The 24,650-nt window shown below is 36.3% G+C and overlaps 1 protein-coding gene across 4 annotated transcripts in view; it reads right to left on the reverse strand.

Moving 5' to 3' along the window:
- The window catches only part of LOC131031531 (protein COFACTOR ASSEMBLY OF COMPLEX C SUBUNIT B CCB4, chloroplastic), a 163,208-nt gene that overhangs the window by 44,901 nt on the left and 93,657 nt on the right, over positions 1–24,650 (reverse strand). For all 4 annotated transcript variants that reach the window (XM_057962682.2, XM_057962671.2, XM_057962676.2 and 1 more), the window contains 3 exons: positions 23,744–23,928; positions 23,535–23,605; positions 12,218–12,301 (listed from right to left, as the gene is read on the reverse strand). In XM_057962682.2, the coding sequence (XP_057818665.1) occupies positions 12,218–12,301; positions 23,535–23,605; positions 23,744–23,928 (340 nt within the window). The remainder of the gene's footprint in view (positions 1–12,217; positions 12,302–23,534; positions 23,606–23,743; positions 23,929–24,650) is intronic.

A 24,650-nucleotide genomic window follows, 5' to 3' on the forward strand; every position in this document is an offset into this window, starting at 1 on the left:
TTTGGGGAAGTTCGCCATTCATCAAGACAATCATCCGCACAAAAATCCATCAAACTTGATCACAAACTGGCTTGGAGAAAATCGATCTTCATCAGAAATTTGAATGGAGGAAAAACAGGGTCCATTGTAAATTTGGGGGAAATTCATCTCCCATCAAGATTTTGAGTGGGAGAAAACCATGGGTCATCAAAAATGTGGGGGGGAAAGAACCTCCCATTAGGATTTTTGACCTTTAGACCACTAAAACATAGATTTTCATCAGGAATTCAATGATTCCTCCACTCAAAAACATCTAGACACTTCAAAATTCATCATAACACATCAGAACTTAGCCAAATTCACCAAAATTTGAGTGAGAAAATAGGGATTCCATCAGGATAAAGTGCAAATTTGACACGAATTACCACCTAGGAGTAAGAAAATAACTCCTAAAAGACCTTTTAACACTTAAGCACAAAAAATATCACCAACTTGGACACTTTAAACTTCATCATGCTCAAAAGTCTACACTTAAACAAAATTAGGATCACCTAGACATCTGACGTTTTACTCGCCCCTGATCCTATTCAAAATTCAAAAAACCCTAATAGCAATTAGGCATGCTCACACTTCAAAACTCGAGACTCGGACATTGAGAAGCTCAAAACTGTCGTCTACTGCCACAACCCTAAACTAACAAGATGCGGAAAGTAGGAAAGAGGGGGTCCCCCTTTGCATGTGTGAAAAGGTCACAACACTCCTAGGGCTATGTGGCTCAAATTTGAGCAGATTTTGGAGGGGTACTAATGAGTTTCATGCACTTCATCTTGAGACAAATTTGACATCATTGACACCAAATTCATTTCCTTTCATTGAAGACTTTTTGGAGAAGTTCAAATCCATCAAATCACAATTACAGGGTTGTGGCAAGCGAAAGACTGACAAGGAGTGCATCTTCTTGAATATATCCAAGCTTCGAGGCCAATTCCAGTTCTTTTCTTCATCATTCTATTCCACCATGGATGCTTTGGGTATTGCATTTTGTTGTGCATTCTGCACACACACCTCGTTTGAGACGAGACCCCCATTGCCCAGGAGAGATGAGAGGCTTTTGGTGGTAGCAGAACCAAAATGAATGTGTCTCGTGCCTCCTAAAACCTGAGAAACCCAACCCTCTGCAACACCCGTCAAAATCCTGAAGTTCTCCAAGAGGGGCGCCAACATAAAAGTTCACTCATTCTGTGCAAAAGGTACAAGTTTTAGGAGGGGCATCTAAGTGAAACAAAATCGCACAAAACTTGAGCAATGACCAAATTTCATTCAAAGAAAACTCGTAGGAGAAAGACGGCAAAAAACAAAAACAAGAATCGCGCATTTTGTTGCAAAATGTCGAGTTTCAACTACGAATTTCAGAGAGCGATTCAAAAGAAAACCCTAAGTCGCGCATTTTTAACGAAATCGCGCAAGTTCATTCAAAATCTAAAATCGTGCATTCTCATTTGCAGGCCCAAACTCGCTTGAAAGAGAGTGAATTGAAGGTCAAGTCGGGCGAATTAGACAAAAACGAAATCGCACATTTCAGGAAAATGTCCCGAGTTTTAAAGCAAAGAGATGAGGGCAATTAAGTGCAAACCAAGTTCGACGTTTGAAAGGAAAATCTAAAATCACACCTTTTTAGCTGAGTTTCAATCGCTTAGCAATGATCACGGCATAAATGAAAGGGGTGTTAAAAATCAAACTCAGCGATTTTAATGATTTTTCAAGAAATAAAGTTCGTTCTTTTTTTCGTTGAAACCAAGTTTCATTCCTATTCAAGGAGGCATTTAAAAAGAGGAATAAAGTCGTGCACTTTGGCTCAATAGCCTAATTGTATTGCATCAAAGGTGAATTTTATCCTAACCAAAAGGGCGATCAAATAGAAAGGTTCGATATTTGAAGTTAAAAAAAACATTGTAAAACAAAATACGCTCATTTCATCGATTTTAGCCGAATTTTTTCAACCAAAAGGGCATTTTAAGCAAGCATAAGAAAATCGCACATTTAAGTTAAGATGTCTGATTTTTCACCTAAGTCAAAAGGGGGTGTCTAAAGAAAATCGCACATTTTAAGGTAAAGGGGTGAATTTCGTGTTCGAGTGAAAGGGGTGCTTTAAGTGTAAACCAAAATCGCACAAGGCGACTAAAAAGACCAAGTTCCTCGTAACTAAATGCCGATGATGATTTGCGATTTTATAAATTTTGCTAGAAAATTAAAATTTCACATTTTACCAAAAGGGTCGAGTTTTGCCAAGGATTCAACCAAGAGAGAGCTCGCACATTTTAATCTTAAAACCCTAATTTCGCAAAGGGGGATTTAGATTGTTTTAAAAGAAAACATCTTTCATTTTCACTGAAACAAAGCCCTAATTTCCCCCTTAACGTGTAAAGACGAAATTTAAAAGAGAAAAGAGGGATTTAAATTAATTTTAAGTAAAAAATTTTATTTATCCCTCCGGGCCTTAAAAATTTAATATTTGTTAAATTAATTCATTTAATTTTTCAAAGTGATTGATTTATGTTGAAATTGATTGTTTGCAGATTGACGTCAACCTAAAGCTCGGATTGAAGACCTCAAACGTAAATTGGAGGCGCGAACATAATCAACGTCGGGAAGCGAAAATGCAAAGTGCAAGATCAAAACAACAATCCCAGAGCGCTGCCAATGAGGAGTGCACCGCAGGGTGTAAAACGAAACATGGAGAAATGCGTCACCACTAAACTACAAGTTGAAATCCACCAGCAAGACTGAAGACAAAAGAACATACAAAATGCTACAAAATGTGTGCAATCTCAGAAATACACAGTTGGAATTAATTCCATAAAATCAGTTTGCAAAACTGAATTGTTTTAATGTAAATAACTACCTATGGGCCCTGTTTAATGCATTTAAACAAGGGGGGTGCACAGGTCAGTTATTTCCAACTACCAAATTGACCGAATTAATGCCAAACAGTTGTAGGTAGTTGAGAAAGTGGTTGGGAGGAAAACTGAAAAATAACTAGGCATGGGTTAAAGCTGCCAAGCTTCTAAAAAGAAGACCAAGGCCCTTGGATGCAATCAATCCTGACCCTTGATTCAAATTGTAAAAGCTATAAAAGGCAGGATGCCTCTCATTGTAAAGGGTTAGATTTTTGGGGGTTAGAATGTGGAAGGTTAGATTTTAGCAGTTAGGTTATTAGGAGTAGAATAGAATTGTTGTAGAAATTGTTGTAATAGCAGCTAAAATCAATATATGAACATTGATTTGTTTTTTGTTATTTTGGTTTTATTTTGTTTGCATGGTTTCCTTCCAGCTAGTTAGAAGTAGAGTTCAATGATTTCAATGGCAAAATGTGGGGGGTATTTGATGCATTTCCGGTTCATACCATTGGGGGCTTGTTGATTGTAGGTCACCGTGCATGGTTATTCTGAGCCCAAAATTGTGCTTAGTTCAATTCTAGGTATTCATTTTAGTCTGTGCCAGAATTGGGTACCTAGATGAGTATCTTCGGTCTGAAAACCCTTCATCCCCTTGGAGATTGCATTGTTCTTGTCGAGTTGTGAGGGTGTCTCTGGTGAAACAAGAATTGGTTATGGAAATCTATCTACCCATAGCACTAGTCATAAACGTAAACCCCCTTGTGTTACCAGCAAAACACATCAAACCATTGAGCTATCTCAAATTCATGACCTGACATTTGGAACCTTGAGGTTGTCCCCTTTGATCATTCAAAACAGCATTACGGATTTCCTTACACAAGAGAGGATAGGATACTCAGCAACATTCTATTATGCGTTGACCGGAAAGAGTTGGTTAGCCGACTTTAGCCACGTCAACACATTCACTATGCCTTCATTTGAGGTGTTTTGTGGGCACTTGACAAAGGAGCAAGCCAAGCTATCACAACTTGATTCAATTTCTGGTTCCAAATCTCAAGCCTTGGTTGCTTAGACTCCTACATCTACAAGGAAACAAAAGAAGAAGCAAAAAAATATAGGTACACAATCTGCTCCTCTAGCTTCAAGTTACATGGACATGATTCGGATTCCTCCACCTCATCCAAGAGGTCTTCATCCAGGAAGGGCAACTCTAAGTGTGCTTATTGCACCAAGCCAAGACATGATGAGCATCGATGTTATGCAAAGCGGATTGATGAGCTGAAAGAACTTTGGAAGAATAATATTCAATCGCCTTCATCTAGTGCATCCTCTTCCACCACTTTAAGACCTGGACATTTTGGGGTCTTCATATATGGCACATGGTGAAGACAAGATGAAAGGTCATGCTCTCTTTGCATCAACACATTCTCACTCCTCCAAGTGGCTTCTAGATTTACGAGCTTCACATCTTATGGCATCACAAGAGGGTATGTTCTCTTCTTTTGAGCATCATGTCGTTCCACAAATTTTGATGGGTAATAACACTTACATGAGTGTTAATAGGAGTGGCTCTATTGAGGTTGATGGTGGCACATTCAGTAATGTTCTTTGTGTCCCTGCATTATCTTCCAATCTCCTTTCCATTTACCAAATTACTCATAGTGAGACAGGCAAGACAGTTGAGTTCAACCCTGATTTAGTGCTCATCAGAGATCTGCATAGTAGAGAGCTTTTTGTAGTTGGCAGTGTTGATCATACAACACGATTGTATGGGTTCTCACATTTTGCTCCCATTGAAGATGCATCCGGTCCTATCTCTCATGCATCAAGAATAGATCAAAAATCTGAGGACAGGTTTGGTCACTTGAACCTATGCGTGCTTCAGTCATCCATAGTAGTTCCTGAGACTTGTGTTGATCCTCCTCCAACTCTTGCTTCATTAAAGATTAGTTCAGTTCAACAGGTTGATTGTTCCCTTCCAATTTCAGCAGAGTGGGATGAGTACTTGCTAGATATTGTAGGGTTGCTTGATACATCACACACTCCAAACATTGGGGACATGATTCAAGGTATTTCATTCCTCCTTGATGGCAGTTTGAGCATTCCTGTCATCCCATTTTTAGTGCCTTCAAAGGTTGTTCAGCAAGTATCTTCACAATAGTTTGGATTTTCTTTAGTTAATTTGGCATCTTTTGATTCAGACAGTTGGACCGTTGAGCAGTCTTCCATAGCACACATCTTTTCTCTTCTTTCTCATTTCTGAAGGTGAAGAATGGGTCTTATAAACAGAATATTGGGTTTCTAACCTGACTTTTTTTCAAAAGTTTTCAAAGAGAAAGAACAAATACAATGAATTTTCCTTCTTCTCTTTCTCATTTTGTGTTCCATAAGTCAATTAGCATGAACTAAATCGATTTTGGACATAGTTTGCCCTCAAGTTCTGATTTTTGATTGAAATCAGACCTTGAACTTTTTAAGTTTGGCGATTTTCAGGGGTTTTCTTAAAATTTGCAGAATATCCTAAATGTTGAAAAGCCCAATTTTAAGGCTAAGTGTTGGAAAGAAAGAGTGGAAATCATGATATACTTAGCTACCAAACTCCAAAATCACACCTAAAATGCAGACTCTTAACTTCAATTTGTTTATTCTTTTTGCAGATTTGGATGACCTCCGAGGTTGGAACATCGCGCAAGGTCAAGATGAAGTTTCAAGTTGACAAAGATTCCCCTCCAGAATCAAAAATGAACTCTAAGTGGAAACAAGTGGGAGATACAAACCTAGGACACATAAACCTTAGGGAGTTCAAGAAACAGATGCACAACACAGACACTCAATTACCTACAGCGATAGTAAGGAGAATGATACAGAATGGTATAGTACAGGCTGTTGGCTTCCTTCTAGCAATGCAATGTACTGAATTGATAGTAGAGTGTTCCAAGCATTATAACCTAGAGAATAGATTGAGGTCTCCATAATCTTCTTTGATATATGCCCTCACAAGGAGCTTAGGTATCATTGTATAGCTGGGTTGCTTCATCCTTGGTCATGTAGACTATTTGTGGTACTCAGGGATATGGAAAGCCTCTCTAATTGCTACTTCTCCAATATTTGCAAGAATCGTTCCATCAGGTGCCACTCTCATCATTTTACTGAACAAAGTCATGGGCAGTCAGCAGGGTGCTCCTTTTAAGCCATGGATGTACTATTTTATCCATGAAGTATCTCCTGGAGTTAAGATGATAAACTAGGCCAGAATCATTAGCGATAATCTAGATGATTAGTTGAAAATTTTGGAGAAGAATAGAACCTTTTATATGAGTTCATATTTAATATATTCTTTAGCCAAGACATACAGATATAGGGGTCTTGTATGCAGAGGAGCTGTTGGAAATAAGGAGAACCAGTTCGTTGTCTATGATTGCTATACACAACTGCACCTAGAGGAGAAATTCCATTTGAAAAGAGTTAATGATGCATTCCTAATGCATATCACGAGAATCCTTTAGGGAGGTCTTCATCAGCGACTCTCTCAAGAATCAAAAGATTTTATCAGCAGGTTTGGGTATTGGTATATCCAATATCCCAAGTTTACCCACTTAAGGATCCAAGGATTCTCCGGACAGCCGTATAGACTACCCATGTTTCCTACAAACAGAATGGTACTACTTGAAGGAGTAAGACAATTGGAGAACTTTATGATTGTGCAAAGAAGGAAACAAAAGATAGGAGCATCCTCTCTCACTATTGGAAATGGATTAGAAACATGTCCATCAACCCAAGCTGCTACCCATGTCGACAAGGAAATTCAATGGTATCTATTCTTTCAATATCAAGCAAGGGGCCATTTTGACCCTTTTCATCGGATAAAACAAGTTGATGGAGAGAGGTTCGAGCATAGACCAGACCTCAAAGATTATTGGGCTAACACAGCTGATAACTTTGAGATCAAAAAAAGATTTTGGTCCAGGATCCCACTGAGCTTGATAAGGGCATCCGAGGTATTCCGAGTGGTAGACCAACTTGAGGAAGACAATGAATATGAGCAGCCACATTATGCCACCCTGAAGAATGAACCTCTTCCTCTAGTGATTGGACAAAATCTGAAAGAGCTGACCTGGGTGATCTTATGAGACCTGTGATCGAATACTGTAAATGTTGGGCAGCTCAAAGAATAAAGCAACTCAAAGCAAGGAACGTTGCCCTCGCCTATGATCTCATGGGGACTGATGAGTCCATGTCTTCGAATCACAGGAGTACATCAAGTAACCCAAAGAATCCAGAGAGTGTTGGGTCAAGGAAGAGAAAAGAGCCCACTAAGAATTCCATAAGGGCTAAAGGAAAGAAAATCAGTGAAGATGCAGATGTGAGCAAAATGCACAGGTCTGGTGAAGGTCATTCAACTATAAGCGCTACATCTACTACTCCAGTAAGAATTGAAGTTGATGAACAAGAACAGGATAGTAGAATGAATGCTAATGAGATAGAGGATACTCCTCCCATAATTGAGGAAATCATAGAGGAAATGGTTCAAGAACCAAGTCAGCCCCCTATTCTCACCAGAGTTCTAGAAGTTGAGAACCCAGAACCTCAAAGAGAATTCCTCGATGGCATAGTTACTACACCTAAGGAAGTTGAAGATAATTTTGATGAGAGTGGCATGGAACAATCAACCATCCCGGATTGGTTGAGGGAAAGAATGAAGGCCAAGGTTCCTGAGAACACAACAGCATTCTTGGCTAAATTGAATAAACCACCTGAAATAAGACCACCTAAACCAGCTAAGAAGTTCTCTTTGATTCAGAGAGATAGTGCAAGGTTCATATCAGTACAGGTAGCAGTACCAGAGGCAGGAAAAACTCAAGACAGCATTACTCCTGAGGACTATGAGGTCACTACTATAGGTTTGGGAAAAACCACCAAGATTCAAGAAGTCCAGGAAATCGATGACTCCTGCAATATCATGAAGGAAAGATTGAACAAAGAGGTTGAAAAGAGAAAAGATTGGAAGCTGAGAACGGACAATGGAGGAAGTATATTCAACACTTAACAAAACTACTTGATTGGGAAGTACCAGTTGCTCCTCCCACAGCTCTTCCACTAGAGTCAATGAGGGATTATGAGGATATGAAGACCAAATTCAGAGAGGCCAAAGGATGCACTTCTGATGCCTTGGAGCGTGCTGACATACTTGTTACAAACCTAGTATCAGTATATGACTCCACCTCTTTCTTGGTGAGCAGAACTCAAGACATTGTTGAAGCTTGGGATGATGTTGAGGAGATTCAAAACAAAATAATCCCACACTTGAAGACCATGAGAAGGCTTTCTCAACAGGATTTGGTAGATGGAGAAGTTATTCAGTCAGGGGATAGATATGATTTCAGCACTTGGTACTTTGCTTTGATAACCAGGGTTGAATCTTTGAAGAAATCCAAAGCTAAGTGTTTGGAAATTGAAAAGATTGTTACAGGTATTCAAGACAAGGTTTTCCTCGTAGCAGCCAAGATATTGCAGCAAGATGAAGTGCAAGAAAAACATCTACGTGCAGAGAATCTGAGGGCCAAAATTCAAGGAAATTTATTCAAAGCTTCAAGACCTATTCTCAAGGATGATCTCACTAGGATTTTGAGATTCTTACTCATTGATGAGAACTTCCTAGCACAAGCGGCTGACTGGGAAAACACTTTCGCCACATGTACTGATGACATGGACGTGGTTGATTACCAAATTGGTAGTTTGCCAAGTGTCACCATGGAGAAGGTTCAACCATTAGTGTCCAGATACATTGCATCTACTGAAAAAGAAACTGGACGCCCATCTCAGTGAAATTAGCAACTACGCCACTTGTCTCCTTATCTTTTGTTCAAACAGTTAGAGTTTTGGGAAACCCTAATTAGGGTATTAATCTTTCAATCTGGGTATGATCACTGTTCGATCTTGGCCATTCAAAATTGTTGGACTCCTATATAAGGTTGCCTCCTCTCATTTGGAGAGTGTGAGGTTTTTGAAATATTGTTGCAAGAAGGTCATTTTCAGATAATATATTACTTGTGTGCTTTTTCTTAAGGCTTTGTAATCTCTATTATTTGAGTGATTAGAAAGGTTTTCAATTTCTTCAACATCTTAGTTAGATTTTATTTCATGTTGTTAGGATTGAATGAAAGATTTGATAAGTATTGATTCGTGGTGTATCTCTGCTCATACTTTTGATAAATAAATGATTTTTTATTCATTGTGCAAAGTTAGTCTGAGCCTTCCATCTTGTGTATGCTTAAACTTCCGATCATAAGCACATTCCTCGAAGATTGCATCTGCTTTATGTAGTTGTCTTAAGTGAGGCGAAGCAAAGTGTGGTTTATTGAGTTCACCAAATCTATATTGTCTCTTGAATTCATAGGAGTAGAGTAGACTTCTAAACCCTTATCTTTTTTATCTTTTTTTCGAAAGTCTTGACCCAAAAATCAAAAAAAAAAAAGAGAAGAGCATCAATCGATAAACCTGTCTAAATCCCAAAGTTGTGAACAATCCAAGCGTAAGTCCCTTTATGTATTACCAGTATATCACACCGCCCATTGAGCTTATCCACACGTCAAGACCTGACAAAAGAAACCTTGGAATCACCATATGATCTTCTAGCAATCTTAGCATACATGGTGATTTTGTTCAAGAGAGGATAAATTATCTTTGGGTACTTTATTCTAATGTTTGGTATATGATAAAACGTACACCAATAGGTCCCTAGCTGGTTGGAGTGATTTCACACAAGAATCACCAATGTTTTCATTGTGTTTGTATTTCGGGTTTTTGGAAAAAAAAAAAAAAAAAAAATTTAAAGTTTTTGACTTGCAAGTATTTTGGTGTTTATTGTAGAATTTAGTTGAGATTTGAAGGAGTTTTTGGTTCTTTCCATTGCTGCTAGAAATGCTGTGATTTGTCTTGGTGAAGGTCCTAGCTGGGCCAAACCATACAAGTGTGCATTTGGAGGCGAGATTGAGGGTCAGCAATTGGAAAATTGATTGCAAATGGTTTCAAGCAGCTGGGCAACCATTTCATGACACTTTTTCAAGTGTTTATCAGTTGGATTATTTTGCAAAGTGTGCTTTCCAAGTTCCTACAACCGTGCAATGTGATGCTGGGCATAGCATGAGTTTTCAGGACTTGGTCGACTCATTTTGAAGGCTTCTTCCACGTCCCAGAGTAATGCCTAGCAAGTTATTACCCATTTCAACATATTGCAGGTTGGAAACTTACAGTTTGGTGTAAATATTAATTAATTCATCACCCCTGTTCAGTACTTGAGATTATTGGTACTAAGACTTGAACTCCTGAAGGTTGGCATTCTGCTGTTATTTGAAGGTTGCAGCCAGGATTGTTTGGCATCTAAATATCCTCTATTATTTCAGACCCTTGGGAATCAAATGTGCAGAGTTGAAGGTGATTTGACTTGGTTCCTAGCTGTTTGCCCTATTCCAGCACCTGTGACTGAGCTGGGTATGCCTGAAAGGTGTTTTCATACCTGTGTTTGACCTTCTTCCTGCTATTTGGAGACTTTTGGGCAAGTTGGGAGTGCATAACTTGTTTGTAACCATTGGTGGGATGTCCTAGTTGAGGTTGGAGGTTGATGACAGGGTTTCCTTTGCTCTTTGGGACTGAAACAGTCCATCATTAGAGCTGCAGACTGTCAGTTATGACAATTTATAAGGTACTTCATTGTATTTACTATTTTCAATGTTATCATGTTAGTCTAACTAGTTGACATGTTTGGGAGATGTCTATGCAAGTGCTACTGTTCTGTTTAAGTATTTCATTATTGATAAAAGATCCATAGAAGCACCTATAACAGTTGCTTATCTGTAAAATGTAATAAGCAGCTTAAATGTCAAGTGTTCATCTTTCAAACAATTGTAACAGCAGTGATTTACACATTTGAAAAGATCATATCAGAATATCATGACAGCTAAGTGTCTTTTTTGCATGCTCATGTTGTGAGGACATATATCTTTGATATTGATTTCATATGTTTTAGATTGTTTAACTTTGATAAGTTTATCATAGTATATATTAATGACATATTTTCAATAAGATTTTAAATCTATTTAGCATGTTAAACTGTTCTGACAATTTTAAGGATTTATTACTTATATTTTTCTTATATATTCAAATTCACATTAGGTGAATTTTATCACAAACTTTTTTTACAATTTTTTCCTTGTTGAACTTAATCCAAATTTTATCGTTGCTAAATAGAAACACAAACACGAACCTTGTGGCATAGATCAAAACAATGGACAGCTAACCCAACTGCTGAAATCAGCTAAGTACTTTCACTCATAATTTCCAGTTTTCTAAATAATTGACACGACACTTAGGTTGTCTTTGCAGGTGCTTGAAAACATAAAAGAAAGAGGCTCCAAGATAAAGACCTAAGAGCTGACAGTGCCTAGAAAGAAAGTAGAAGTGTTTCAAATTGTAGGCAGCCACCATAGCCATCCCTTGAAGATAATTGTATATAGTCTATGAGAAGTTACAAAGGTTGAATTCCTTGCAGAATTGTTGTGACGAGTAAACAAAGAGAACTGTTGGAGAATCCCTTCATACATTTGGCAGCAACAATTATGGGAGTTATAATCTATTCCTCAAATTGGTGCTTTTTGTAGAGAATTAAAATGCAGAGTCATGCTGTTTTTTTTACTTTCAAGAAATTTTTTATTCAAAAAATACTACTGTAAAACACTGTACACCATATTTGTTCTCTAGTCAAAGAATCAAGCCAATGCCTTGTCTAGTGAACTGTGCCATTCTAAGATGTCAGCCTTACCTACCATCACTAGGAGAATCAGTCTTGCATATCAATGTTCATGTCAAATTCTATGTTTTTAGTGGAGCCTACTGTGAACATGAGTATTTTCAACACCCTACATTGTTGTTGAAGACATACATATCAGGAGAATTTGAGCTCTTTCAAAAAAAATTCAGAGATCTTACTATGGTAATAGTAGTATGTGTGTCTATACATATGTATTTATAGATATATATGTATGTACATATTTATCATTCTATAGCAATTATCCATCACAATATTAGAACAGAAGCAACAATGTTGAAATACATAACTTTTGAGATTCTTTCTACAGAATTTCATTTCTGATGCATCTATATGGACACAACCGTGTTCTATCCACTCCTATTTACAAACATTTCAGATCTAACTTCTAGACCCTCTTCAGGAAAAATTCAATCGCTGGATGAAGGGGTAGTAGCCAACAAAATTATTTCAACTTAGAACTGTCAGAAAAGGAGGTTTTATATGCTTAAAATTTAAAATGGGTTAAATAATGCACCTGGTCACTTTCACTAAATCCTCGAATCGTGTCTCCTGCAACAACCATGACACCCTTGTCTCCAAGTGGTTGTAAAATAACTGCCTGAAAAAATAGCATTCATTTGTCTTCCATCCATGTTAAAATATATAACAAAAAATGCAGAAATCTTAAAACCCAATAAAACATGCATCGCAAGCATCTGAAATTAGAACTTGGTCAACACGGACTTAAAGCAGTTCACAGAGATGAGAGTTGATTAGACTGGATTCCGAATAGTTCTCTACTGCAGATATTGCACCAAAGTGTCTATGAGCAAGGTTTTCTCTCAAGAGATTTCAATTGGCCCAATTTGAGGGGCAAGCAGTTCATTATAATAACAAGAATGAGGTATCAACTAATGGAAGCATAAGTCGTCCCTCCAAGGGTTCAACGACTTCTCAACTAGCTTAACTTGGCTTAAAAGACAATATGTAAATTATCATCAATTTGAAAGAGTCTGTAATGACCACCCCTACTTTTAATTTTTTTTTTCTTTTACAATATGAAAGTTCAACATAAACATGCAACCAATGATATCTCTGCTGTTATAAATGCTGATAAGGTTTACAATGTTGATACAAGTGCTGATACAAATAGCACTGATGAAATCACATTCCCAAAATTATCAAATACATAAACCCAACAAACAACTAGAAATAACAATATTATACTTGTGTAAAGACCCGTTCCAAATTCTATCACAATTTTTTGCACTTTCTTTCCAATTTTTCATAGTTAGGCAATTTATCAAGCATTTATCTACAACTTCTTGTGAGGAGTTTCTGATTGAAGTTGATTTAACTATATGTTGAAAGGGTTGGAAATGAATTGCATGGCATAACATTATTCATTCACACCACATGATTACAGTCAAGATCATTCAACATGCATAAGACTGAAATAACAATGGATCTTTTAACAATTTTCTGTCTACAAATACAATGATAGCAAAGACTTATTTCTGACCTTTTTTCAATAGATAAAAACATTTACATCTGATGTATGAAATTGCCAACTCCACAAAGAACAGTCTTTAGTCTGCACCAGAATCTGAGAGTCTACAATGAACCCCACAATCTTCCAAAGGCAATCATTAGCCTTGAAATGCCCTCACGTCCCTTGCTAGACTTGGTCGACCTGCTGATTGAGTTTAAAACCCGACAGTCTAGCTCTAAAAACAATGTATTCACTGTTCCGAGAAGATATCTTATGTGTTGGAACCTCATATGCTAGAAATAAGAGAGGCGGCTGCAAACAATACCCATGACTTGTACCAATACTCACACCCATCTCAATAGGTAATTGGCAGCCAGAAAGGGGAACAAAAATTACTCCAAAATGTCATACAATCCAATGCCCAACACCATATATGTGACTTCATACCATGGCATCCAACTATGAACCCACTTAATCGCCCTATCCATTATTCATCACCATTGCCTAGCTAGATGTTTTGACTAGCTATGGCATCCCAATCTTCCTCTCCTATAAGAAAACAAATATGGCAATCTCCTCAATAATTTGTCTTGCTTGCAAGACTTCATAAATTATTTAAACTCCTGATTATGCTACTACGTTAAACCCGTACGACCAAGGTAGATCATTCGCCATAGAAGCCAATTCCCTTAAGGTGTTCTTTCTAGGGATTTCTTCAACAAGAAGCTCAAACTTCACAATAGAAGAGAAATAAACAAGCATAAGTAAATGAGCTCTCAAATCCTCTTTTATATTTTCCCATGGAACTTTCCCTAAGGGATCTTTTAATTTCCTACATAAAATATATTTTTTAAAGCACCTTTATAAAGTGACTTTTAATGTTTCCCTTTTTAATTGACTAAAGTCACTTTATAAAATTAACTAAAGTCATTCGTAAAATTTGTTTTATTGCACAACTTTATTTATTTAAATAATTTATTCCTTGATTTAGCCCGAAATCAGCCTACGAGAATTATACATGCTAAATGGGTCATTTCCAGCTACTCATCGAAAGAGAACATTACAATCCACCCTTCCCGAGATTGCTTGTCCTCAAGCAATTGAAGATTTAGATGTGGCAAAATCTGTTCACCTTCCTATGTAGTGTTGTGACCTAATCACACATCACCCCATTCCAAATGGGGACCCCCCTACTTTTTAGGTCCTCTTGTGTAATGTCCCCTTCTCAGTTCTAGACTGATGGATGGAGTCTTAGCCTATTTTGGAAACCCATAGGCTAACCAAAGACTAAATTAGGGTTTTTGCCTTCAAGAAAGTTTTAGAAGAGGTGTTTGCAAGAATTCTACAGTTTGCTCTCTAGATTCTTTATGGGTTTTTCGTGAGCTTTAGGATGGTATGGCATGCATTCCAATCAAAGAAAATTCTGAATTTACTATTTTTAGTAAATTGCAACAGGCTAACGAATATTTGCTTTATAGGGTTTTTCTGAGTTTTTTGAGAACTCCAACGTAGTTTGACATGCAAATTCTTCGGAGATGATTTCCGGACATACTATTTTTAGTAAGTCATGACTACTGCTCAAAATGTGATGAAAATGACTTTTGACACACTTACTATTTTTAGTAGTATTCTATTTCTAGTAAGTACTATTTTTAGCAGTGCTCTTTTTGGCAAGGGTTCTGCAGCTCAACTTAGTGGCTATGTTTGGCAATGTTATTTTTGGTAGGATCCTGTGTTCGAACTCAGATGACTATTTGCTGCAATGCAGTTCAGTGCCTTAGCCTCAACTCATTTTGGCAGTATTCAGTTTTTGGAAGTAGAAGTATTTTTTAATACTTTATTATTCCCCATGGCCTAGGCGTAATTTGTGTTGTGACTTCAAGGGGTCGCCATGGTGTTTTTAATTAAATTGTAACTTAAGGCAAGTTGGACGATTTTCTAAGTAAGATTACCTAAGTTATATTATTATTTATAAGTCGTTGTTGAGCGCTCACTTTACACATTATTGGCAATTTTAATAAGGTGACTCTGCTATGATCTTGGATGACTTAGAGAAGGGAAATATTATTTTTATCCTAAGTGTATTTGGCGAAATATTCCACCTTCACATTGAGACACCAAAGTACAATTTTATCAATATTATTTTGAGTCTTAAACCCCTACTCTAATTGCCTCAAATTAAACCCTACAAACGCAAATTCAGGAGATTAGGGTTAAGGGAATTACTTGTAATAATTATCTTTCCAACAACTTCTTGACTTTTAAGCCATGCAATCATCACATATAAAACACAATTGCATATATATATATATATACAAATTGTTAATACTGTCAATTAGAACATGTAAATCAATATTTTGATTAACTATAATCATATTAAACCTATTCTACGTTTGGAATAGGACATGATAAGAGTGACCCAGCCAAACCTTACAAAGCCCAAGAGTAGAACATTGACCCTCTTGGCCTTGGCAGCAGATCTTAGGCCCCATCCAAGGTGGCCTGCTTAGCAAGATACTAGTCTTACTTTCCTATCCATGCCTTATCTTTTGTGTTTGCTAACAACTTATCAAGGTAGGTCCGGTAGGGGGGAATGTTGTGGAATTCTCAGCTTAACCAAACTAAGCCCAAGAGCGGAACATTGACCCCCTTGGCCTTGATGGCAGAACTTAGGCATCCAACAAGGTGGCCTACTTAGTTGGCAGCCTTAACCCTCTTCCTACATCCCTCATCCTTCCCTCCATGATGAGTTTGAATATGTAATATCCAAGCACTAATATTAAATCAGAATGGGCACTAGATTCTATTCATATGAAACTAATATGTTTAATACATGGTAAGTGAGAAAATACATGAAAGGCCAATATAATATTTTCATTATAGTTTTGTCAGTGACTAATGCTGATCACATACTAATACAATGTGAGAATGCTGAAATTATAACAGAGTGATCATTTCTCTGTAACCTTATTATTTGTATTTATTTCTTCTTTACGGTACAAGACTATGGTTGTACTTGTGATTGATTATAATTATTAAATTGTTTGAATGAGAGATTCAATATATTTCAGAGTCATAAAAGATTGAGAGCGGATTATATCATACCAGTCCCTGAATACCTTCATTGCCTTTTCTTGATTTCTGAGTGTCGTGTTAATCTCCAGCCCATTCCTTTCTTTTCCTTAATCTCCATGGATACCGCCAAGAACAAGGGCGTTACTGCATGTAACTTAATAACAGTTCTTATCTAATCTGATGAATGGTGCTCTCACTAGATGCATTTGATTCCTTCCCTTATATCTCTCAATTTGAGGGAGAGGTCACACCTCTTCATCATGTATGCCCTTTGGCAAGAGACACACCCTTTCACCATTAGCACCCTTTGAAAGAGTGCAACTCTTCATTATTTCTGCCCTTTGAAAGGGACACAAACTTTCATAATCAGATCTGCATTTCTTATTTAAGTCAGATCTGCACTTCTGATTTCCAGATTATCCCCCTCTCAAATGAGGTTCTCTTCTCCCTTTTATATCTTATTTAAGTCAGATCTGCACTTCTGATTTCCAGATTATCCCCCTCTCAAATGAGGTTCTCTTCTCCCTTTTATATCTTATTTAAGTCAGATCTGCACTTCTGATTTCCAGATTATCCCCCTCTCAAATGAGGTTCTCTTCTCCCTTTTATATCTCATTGTTGAGGGAGTCACAACTTTTGCTTTCATGTCTTTTGACTTTTCATTAACATAATTAATTTTTAATTAATCATATTTAATTATATATAATTATATTATTTTATATTTTAAGACAAAGCCAAGATCATATCTTGGGACAGAATGGTGGCAAAAATCAAGGGTAAATTTCTTCCTAGAGACTATGAAGTTCAAATGTTTAAGAAATTGCAAAGTTTAAAACAGAGGAATTTAGATGTGAAGGCATATACTGATGAGTTTTATAAGTTGAGTATAAGAGTAGGAAGGGATGAAGATGAAGTTGCAAAGGTGGCTAGGTACCTTGGTGGTCTTAGATTCAATATTCAAGATGAGTTGGTGATTGCTAACCCCAAAAGTGTGGAAGAATGTTTCCAATTGGCACTCATGGCTGAGGAGAAAGTCAAAAGAAGGCAAGAGAAATCCACAAGAGGAAGAGGCAGCAGTAATAACAGAGGAAGAGGAGCACTTCCTTCACATAAGCAAACCAGTGATGAGCAAGGTGATACAAGCAAAGGTAAAGAACAATCATTTTCTGATTTTAGAGGTGGATTTGGTAACAATAGAGGCAGATTTGGTAGAGGTTCTAATGAATTTTCAGGACGATGTTATAATTGTCATGAATATGGTCATCCTTCTTTTAAGTGTCCTGAAAAGACAGCATCATCGTCATCTAAGGTTGACAAGAGGGTTGCATTTGCTCAAGAGGAGGAAGAGGTTGATAGTAGTCCAAGGGAGGTTGTATGCAATTCAGAGGTTAGTGAAAATTTGATCATTAAGAAGCCTATTTTGAAGACCTCGCAAGGACATGAACCCATACAAAGAAGAAGCCTCTTTAGAACAAGGTGTCAATGTAAAGGTAAAGTTTGTACTATTGTTGTTGATTCTGGTTCAACCGATAACATGGTTTCTACTGAAATGGTTGAGAAATTGAATTTGGAAAGGATACCTCATAAGAATCCTTATAGAGTTTCTTGGGTTAATGATGATGTTACTTTGTTGGTGAAGGAAAAAGCAAATGTTGATTTTCAGGTTGGTCAGTATAAAGATAGTGTTTTATGTGATATCTTGCCCATGGAATGTAGCCATATTCTACTTGGTAGACCCTAGCAATATGATAAAAATACTAGTTATGATGGTAGGAGAAACACTTATACTATTGAAAAGGATGGGGTTAAGTACACTTTATGGCCAATGAATGATGGTGTCGAGGGTAAGAACAAAATAGTCATGTTTGGGAAGAAGACATTGCTTGAGGATGAAGAGTTGGTAGCCAAGTCACGGATAAAAAGGGTTGGAAATGATAATTTGTGCGAAGGTATAATGGCTGGTTCAGTTTTATGTCCATTTGTACAGGACATGGTGAAGGATAAATCTGATGTTGCACGTAAGAGGGAGCAGGTACAGCAAACAGAGGTTGGGGAAGTGGAGAAGAAGGTGCAAGGGAAAGCACCTATTGAAGATTCTTGGTATCCACCAAGTATCATGGTGGTTGGAGTTCCTTTGTGGACTAATTGGTTTTTGTATTCTGGTTTTTATCAGTTTCTTGCAGGTTTTCAAAAGGCTAGAGTTGATGTTCTCCCATGGGACATGAGGATTTTTCAAGGGGGAAAGTATGGTGCAGGAGCACCAAGTGAACCAAGTGTACCTCCTGATTCCAATGACCTATATGGGGTCAAATATGAACATTTTGAGTTTTAGATGGTTTCAAATAAGGTCTAATAAGACCAATAGCATTGTAATAAGGTCATTTGACCATTCATGTAATCAAGTTGTCTAGATGGTCCTAGGAAGGTCCTGATTTGGCCAATATTGTGCAAATGAGTCAAAATGGGTCAAATTGATGTAATAATGTAAGAATTGGTTCCAACGGTCCTTTCATGTCTATTTGGACCTATGTGTTTAAGGTCATGGTTTAGCAAAATGTTGAAAGTTGTCATTTTTGACAAATATTGTCATGGGCAACTTTTCTTTGTAAAAGGGCAGTTTTATGTCTCTAACAGTCGAATGGAGTTTAAAAGGTGGTTGAGTCGGTTTTATGGGTTGTAGGGGTATAAATATGTCCCTTTCCCTCGAATGAAATGGTGGAAAATTTGTAACTCGATGATAAAAGGCAATAACAACATTGAAGCTCTGAAAATTCCCTGTGAATTCTGACACTAATAGTCTAAGTTTGGACTATTTCCCGTACCAAGAGGCATTGAATGACATTATCTTCTGATTTGTTATGAATCTCCATTGACTTACCTTGCTTTCCCAATTGGTGGCATATAGTTCTATTCAAATTTGATCAATTTATTTTGTATTGTTCTATAAACTGTTGTAGTTGACAGTTTAAGAGGGGTTTTGAGAGTCATTTTGTGAATCTGACCCATTTTGCTTTATGTAAGCACTGTGGCTTGTGTAATGGGTCTGATACATTGTAAGATAAGTGTTTCTAACTTTGAGAATGCATGAGGATACCTTTGGGGGTGATGAGTCACAAGTTGACAAACAGCATAACTGGTGCCATGTATTAGTCTGAGAGTTTTCATTGAATGAGGGCAGCATTTTATGATGGATTATGTCTACACAAGTAATTTTAATGGTCTTGGATCCTTTGGTTGGGTCTAGAAGTGACCGGAAGTGAGAGATTAGGAAAGCCCTAGGTTTGGGTTCCTAAAAGTGAGGGTTTTGTATTTGAATAGGTAAATGGGCATGGCACTGCCTAAAACCCTGAAAAATCTTTTGTTTTGAAACATTTCCTAAGACTGTTTTCAGGTGTGAAGGTCTGGAGTTGTGATCCAAAGGGTGTTCCTTTAAAAAAGTGGGCTAATTTGGCCTAATCCTAGTAGGACAGGGTATTGAAACTGGGCATTGGTCCAAAACAACCATATCTGAAATTTAAGTATGTTGTGAAACTTGCAAATGGGTATCTAAAAATGTGTTTTGTTTTCCAAGTGGTTTGTGACAGTTTTGAGCTAATGTGCAAATACCGGTTTGAAAGGCTAGTAGGAATAAACCGGTTAAGTGTTGTTTTGTGTATTGGGGATTGAACCGATCAACTTGGGTATGTGGAATCTTGTGTCAGGGTGTCATAGGTGTGTTGAACCCCTGAGTCATGTTTGGTTAAGCCATTGAAGTTGGAAACCCCATTTGGGTGATTTGGTGAAGGTTTGTGAGTGCAAGGTGTGAAGGGTTGAGGAACCTAGTATTGGGTGGCTGAAGTGTATTTGTGCCAAGTCATTTGAGTGAGATAGAGAAGTTGACACAAGGCTCCGCATCATTTTCATCCTATAATGGTAGAAATCTACTCAACTTCACAACTAAGGTTTCAATAAAATATCAAATACTCAAAATGAATCAAATGAGTCCCTTCAACCTCTTTTATACTCCTTTATTGAACTTCCTAGAAATTATATATTAAAATCACTTTTTAAATAATAATCCATTTTGTTCCATAAATTGACTTTATTTTATTTTTATTTTTTCAACACTTCAGTCACTTGATATTCACCTTAATAAATAATTCATATAAGGTGTCTTTTAATTTCTCTTTTTCAACAACTTAACATTTAATTATTATTTTTCGTGCATCTACCCAAAGTTGTAGAAAATGCAAAAATAGCCCAAAGAAGAATTCTAAATGTGCCAGCATACTCAAAAGCTCACTAGAGATCAAACTTAATAAAAATTGATAGTTTCTAAAAATAGAATATTCCTCCAAGAAGTTTGGAATGCACCTGAAATGGTGAAACAACCTCTAGAAAGCATCAACAAACAAATCTTGATCCCAAGAACACAACACCCATAACTAAGCTCCATTCCGACAAGGATGGTACTCTCCAAGAAAGTTGGAGCTCCCAACGATATTGGAAAGGCCACAAAAAGGGGGCATTACAAGCAATCTCCCCAAAGATGTTTTGTAAACAATGCCTTAATAAATTTAATAATAGGAAACGAGCAAAATAGATGTCGGCACATCCATTGCATCAATTCAATAGCACATGGCCAAGATCATTCCAATGTATCAAATCAAGGTCACAATACTCACATTCCAACCTAAGGGACTTACATCTGAACATAGTGAATTTTGAAAACATTGTTCAAAGTTGAAACAAGTTCTTGCAATCTCAAATGATTTGAAAAGAAAAAGCATTTTGATACAAGTTACCTTCCAAATATTCGATTGAGTAGAGAAATAGTTGTATGGTTCCATCACCTTAAAAAAATTCACCAAGGCACTGAAAACAAAGACTTGAATATGACGGGACCAACTGAAGCTAACAGATGATAACTAATGCCAACACAAGCACATAATATAATTAGAAGTGACATCTGAGAACCAAAGAGGAGAAACCCAATAAAACCCAAAGAGATCGATGCCATGCAACCACTTACTATAAATAGCAGTTTTCTTTGAAGACCAAAGAGAACAAACCCAAAATACTAATGCCATGTAACCACTTACTATAAATAGCAGTGATCTCCGAAGACCAAAGAGAACAAACCCAAGAAAACACAAAAAACTTGGTGCCATGCAAGCACTTACTATAAATAGCAACTACATTTGAAACCCACTGAAACTAAGAAACAAGCTTCGATGTTTATTTAAGAGGCTGTTAGACCCGATTAATATGGTATTTAATAGATAATTTCGCAATTTGAAACAAAAGAAAATCTGAAACATGGCTTTGCATGCACTATGCAAAGAAATCCTTTCTATAATGAAATCAGTAATAAAATCCACCTAGCTAGGCACATTATCTGAGATAGTAGGTAATGTCCCCTTTTGGGATTTAATTTTGGTCTCGAGACAATATTTCCAACTTAAAGTGAGAGTTATAATATATTAATAAATATAATTTTATCAAATCTGAAGACATTTCATTATAATATCTAAATTAAGATTCTAAGAATAGTTTGAAAGATAGAACTTATCTTGATAACTTTCTCTGATTTGATAATGGGGGATGTGCTATAATGTTGTTTATAATCACTTATAGTGATTGAATTGTTGTCTCTAATACAATCTTTCAATTCATGCAATCAATTCCACTTATTTTTTATAACAATAACTGCTATGTCTTAGATGACAATTTGCTTGTGCGATTATGGTTTATTGATCTGATATAAGTCTTTATCTTTCTAATTTTATCTCTTGAATAATCTTCTTTTATATTCTTTATTTTCTCCACCCCCCACACTATTCATTTCAGTCTATTTATATCTGCCCTTTCATCAAAAGGCATATTTCTTCACTACTGAAGAGTCATACCCAAACATAACTACCTATTTTATTCGCACCTCTTCTCTTTTCAAATCGTAAAAACTTTACCACAAACAAATAACACCTTATCAAAGAATATTTCTTTACCAAATATGCCTTTATTATTTGTTCTTAACCACCATATAATTTGCTGACAAACTGACCATAACCTGTGGCTGACCACAAACATTTCCTTGATAAGTTACGTAGCAATTCTCCTTGCTGACTTGTCTCCTTTTAACTTAGTATGACTTTCTAATTAATATCACTGCCTTTGTTTCTTATTCGCGACCTTCAAATTACTTTCTTTGGTTTCTGTTCATATACGAGTTCATTGACTAACTATTGTATTAATAGATCGTTTCCTTAAACTTGTTTATTAATTTTCTGTTGTTCGATATAAACATTTTTTTGTCTTAATCGAATAAGCTACCTTGATAAGTCGGCCAGATTAATAAAGTGCTTTCATATTGCCTTGTAATAAACTTTGCACCCGCACCTTATCATTATCATTTTGAATAAGTCAAATATCTTATTATACGGAGCACTTCAAGTTTATCATTAATAAATCCAAATTGATATTTTTATCAAAGTCTTAAATGCTGTATTGTAATGTAATAACAATTGTTCCTCTTGCATGACCGATGAGTTTCTATAATACATATCTTTCATACTCATTATGAATTTTAGTCCAGAAACTTCAAAGCCAATATGTGGTAAGGCATTTGTGGCTGAATACGGATTTTGTTCAATTCCATTCTTAATAGTCTTGGTGCGAACCAATAATTATTTTAAATATATAAATTGTGTAATTAAGAATATGTAAATTATGTTTATAATTTATAATATATAAATTATGTTTATAATTTATAATATATAAATTATGTTTATAATATAATATTAATTTATTTTTATTTGAATATTTCAAAATTATTATTGGTAATAAATATTAATTAAATAATAATAATATTTAATAAATAAATTTCAAATAATCATTTGTTGGTAATTATTATATTAATATATATATATATATATATAACGATCAAAGAGAGGACATGAAATAGTACTTCAAAAATTAAAGATTTGTAAGTTATCCATCTGTAATCTCAGAAAGGATGATAAGATCGGTAGAAATGTGGAGGCATTAAGCAAATGGAAAACATTGTCGAGTCTGTGCTTGCACAAATGTAGCATTCGTGGACAACATAAAATGTAGACAATGAGAAATATGAAAATGATTACCAGAAATAATAAAGTGAAGTCCTAGCTGTTCAACAAGCTGTGGATATCAATGTCTCTAACTTCTATGAGACTCGTTAGAGAAATATCACAAATCAGACAACCAATATGGACCATGTTAATTACTTTGGAACCTTACCAAGTTCAAATAATGTGTCTTCATGTACCTGAGTATTTTGGGGCAAAAATGGTAATTCAAGACGTCCAGGATAAAGAACAAGATTAGCCAAGTAATTTTCTGCATCAACAATCCAAATGCCATCTCAATATATATTTTATAAAAACACAAAAGTGTCCCCAGTAACTCTCACTACAAAAACATAAAATATTTCAATTATACAAAAGAGCCCAAAGAACTGAATCTTTTCTATCTTACGCTTTCCAGATCTCCAAATTTCTTGGCAAAGGGAACCCTGCATAAGTTTTCCAGCATCAACTTGCATAGCCTTTCCTTTCACTGTGGCAGATTCAGCAGCCAAACCAACTTGAAGGAAGCAATGACCATCATACACAATAACCAAAGCCTGACAACATGTTATATCTGCCAAAGATTCCCATACCCTGCTCCCATCTCAAATTCAACCATCAAATTCTATTCATACTGTTGGACACACTGAAAAGAGCGGTTGAAACTTACATAAAATCTTGGACAAAAGCAAAAAACCTCTTCATGTCAAACAAAATAGATATGGGTCTTTAAGTTCCTAATTATATTAGTCAGAATGCAGTCTGGAATGTTTACAAATTACAAATAATAGTCTATTTCTTTCTTCATGAGAATTAATCTTCATGAAATATTGTGTTACATCTTGTAAATTCATTTTCATGGCATCTTCTAGCTTTAAGTATGTTGAGTTTCATGCTGTGTCTTTCATTTGATATTTTAAGGAAAAGAGCACATATCTCATGATCACAACATGGCACAAAAACATTAGTTGCTTCTGCCTCACTCAATGTATCCCTTCTCAATGAAATGCACAACTGCAGCTTTCCAATGCCTTTTATCAGAAAACAAGTATGAATAGAAAAGCTAATATTAACAACAAGAACTCACTTGTCAAACCCCTTCCTAATATTTTTTTGTTTTTCCCACAATCCAGTTCCGGACCAGCTTATCTTCACCTTGTACTTTAGTTCATCAAGTGCTGACTTTGAACTACAAAGTAACATATACGGGCCTAGAGAACTCCTCCATTTTAAATTATACCTAGGGATTGTGGGTGAAAGAAAGAATGAAAAATAACTACCAAGAGTGTCTAAAGTAGGTCAATACAATTTAAATG

The sequence above is a fragment of the Cryptomeria japonica genome, chromosome 6 (assembly GCF_030272615.1).
Source record: "Cryptomeria japonica chromosome 6, Sugi_1.0, whole genome shotgun sequence".
Classification (NCBI taxonomy): Eukaryota; Viridiplantae; Streptophyta; class Pinopsida; order Cupressales; family Cupressaceae; genus Cryptomeria; species Cryptomeria japonica.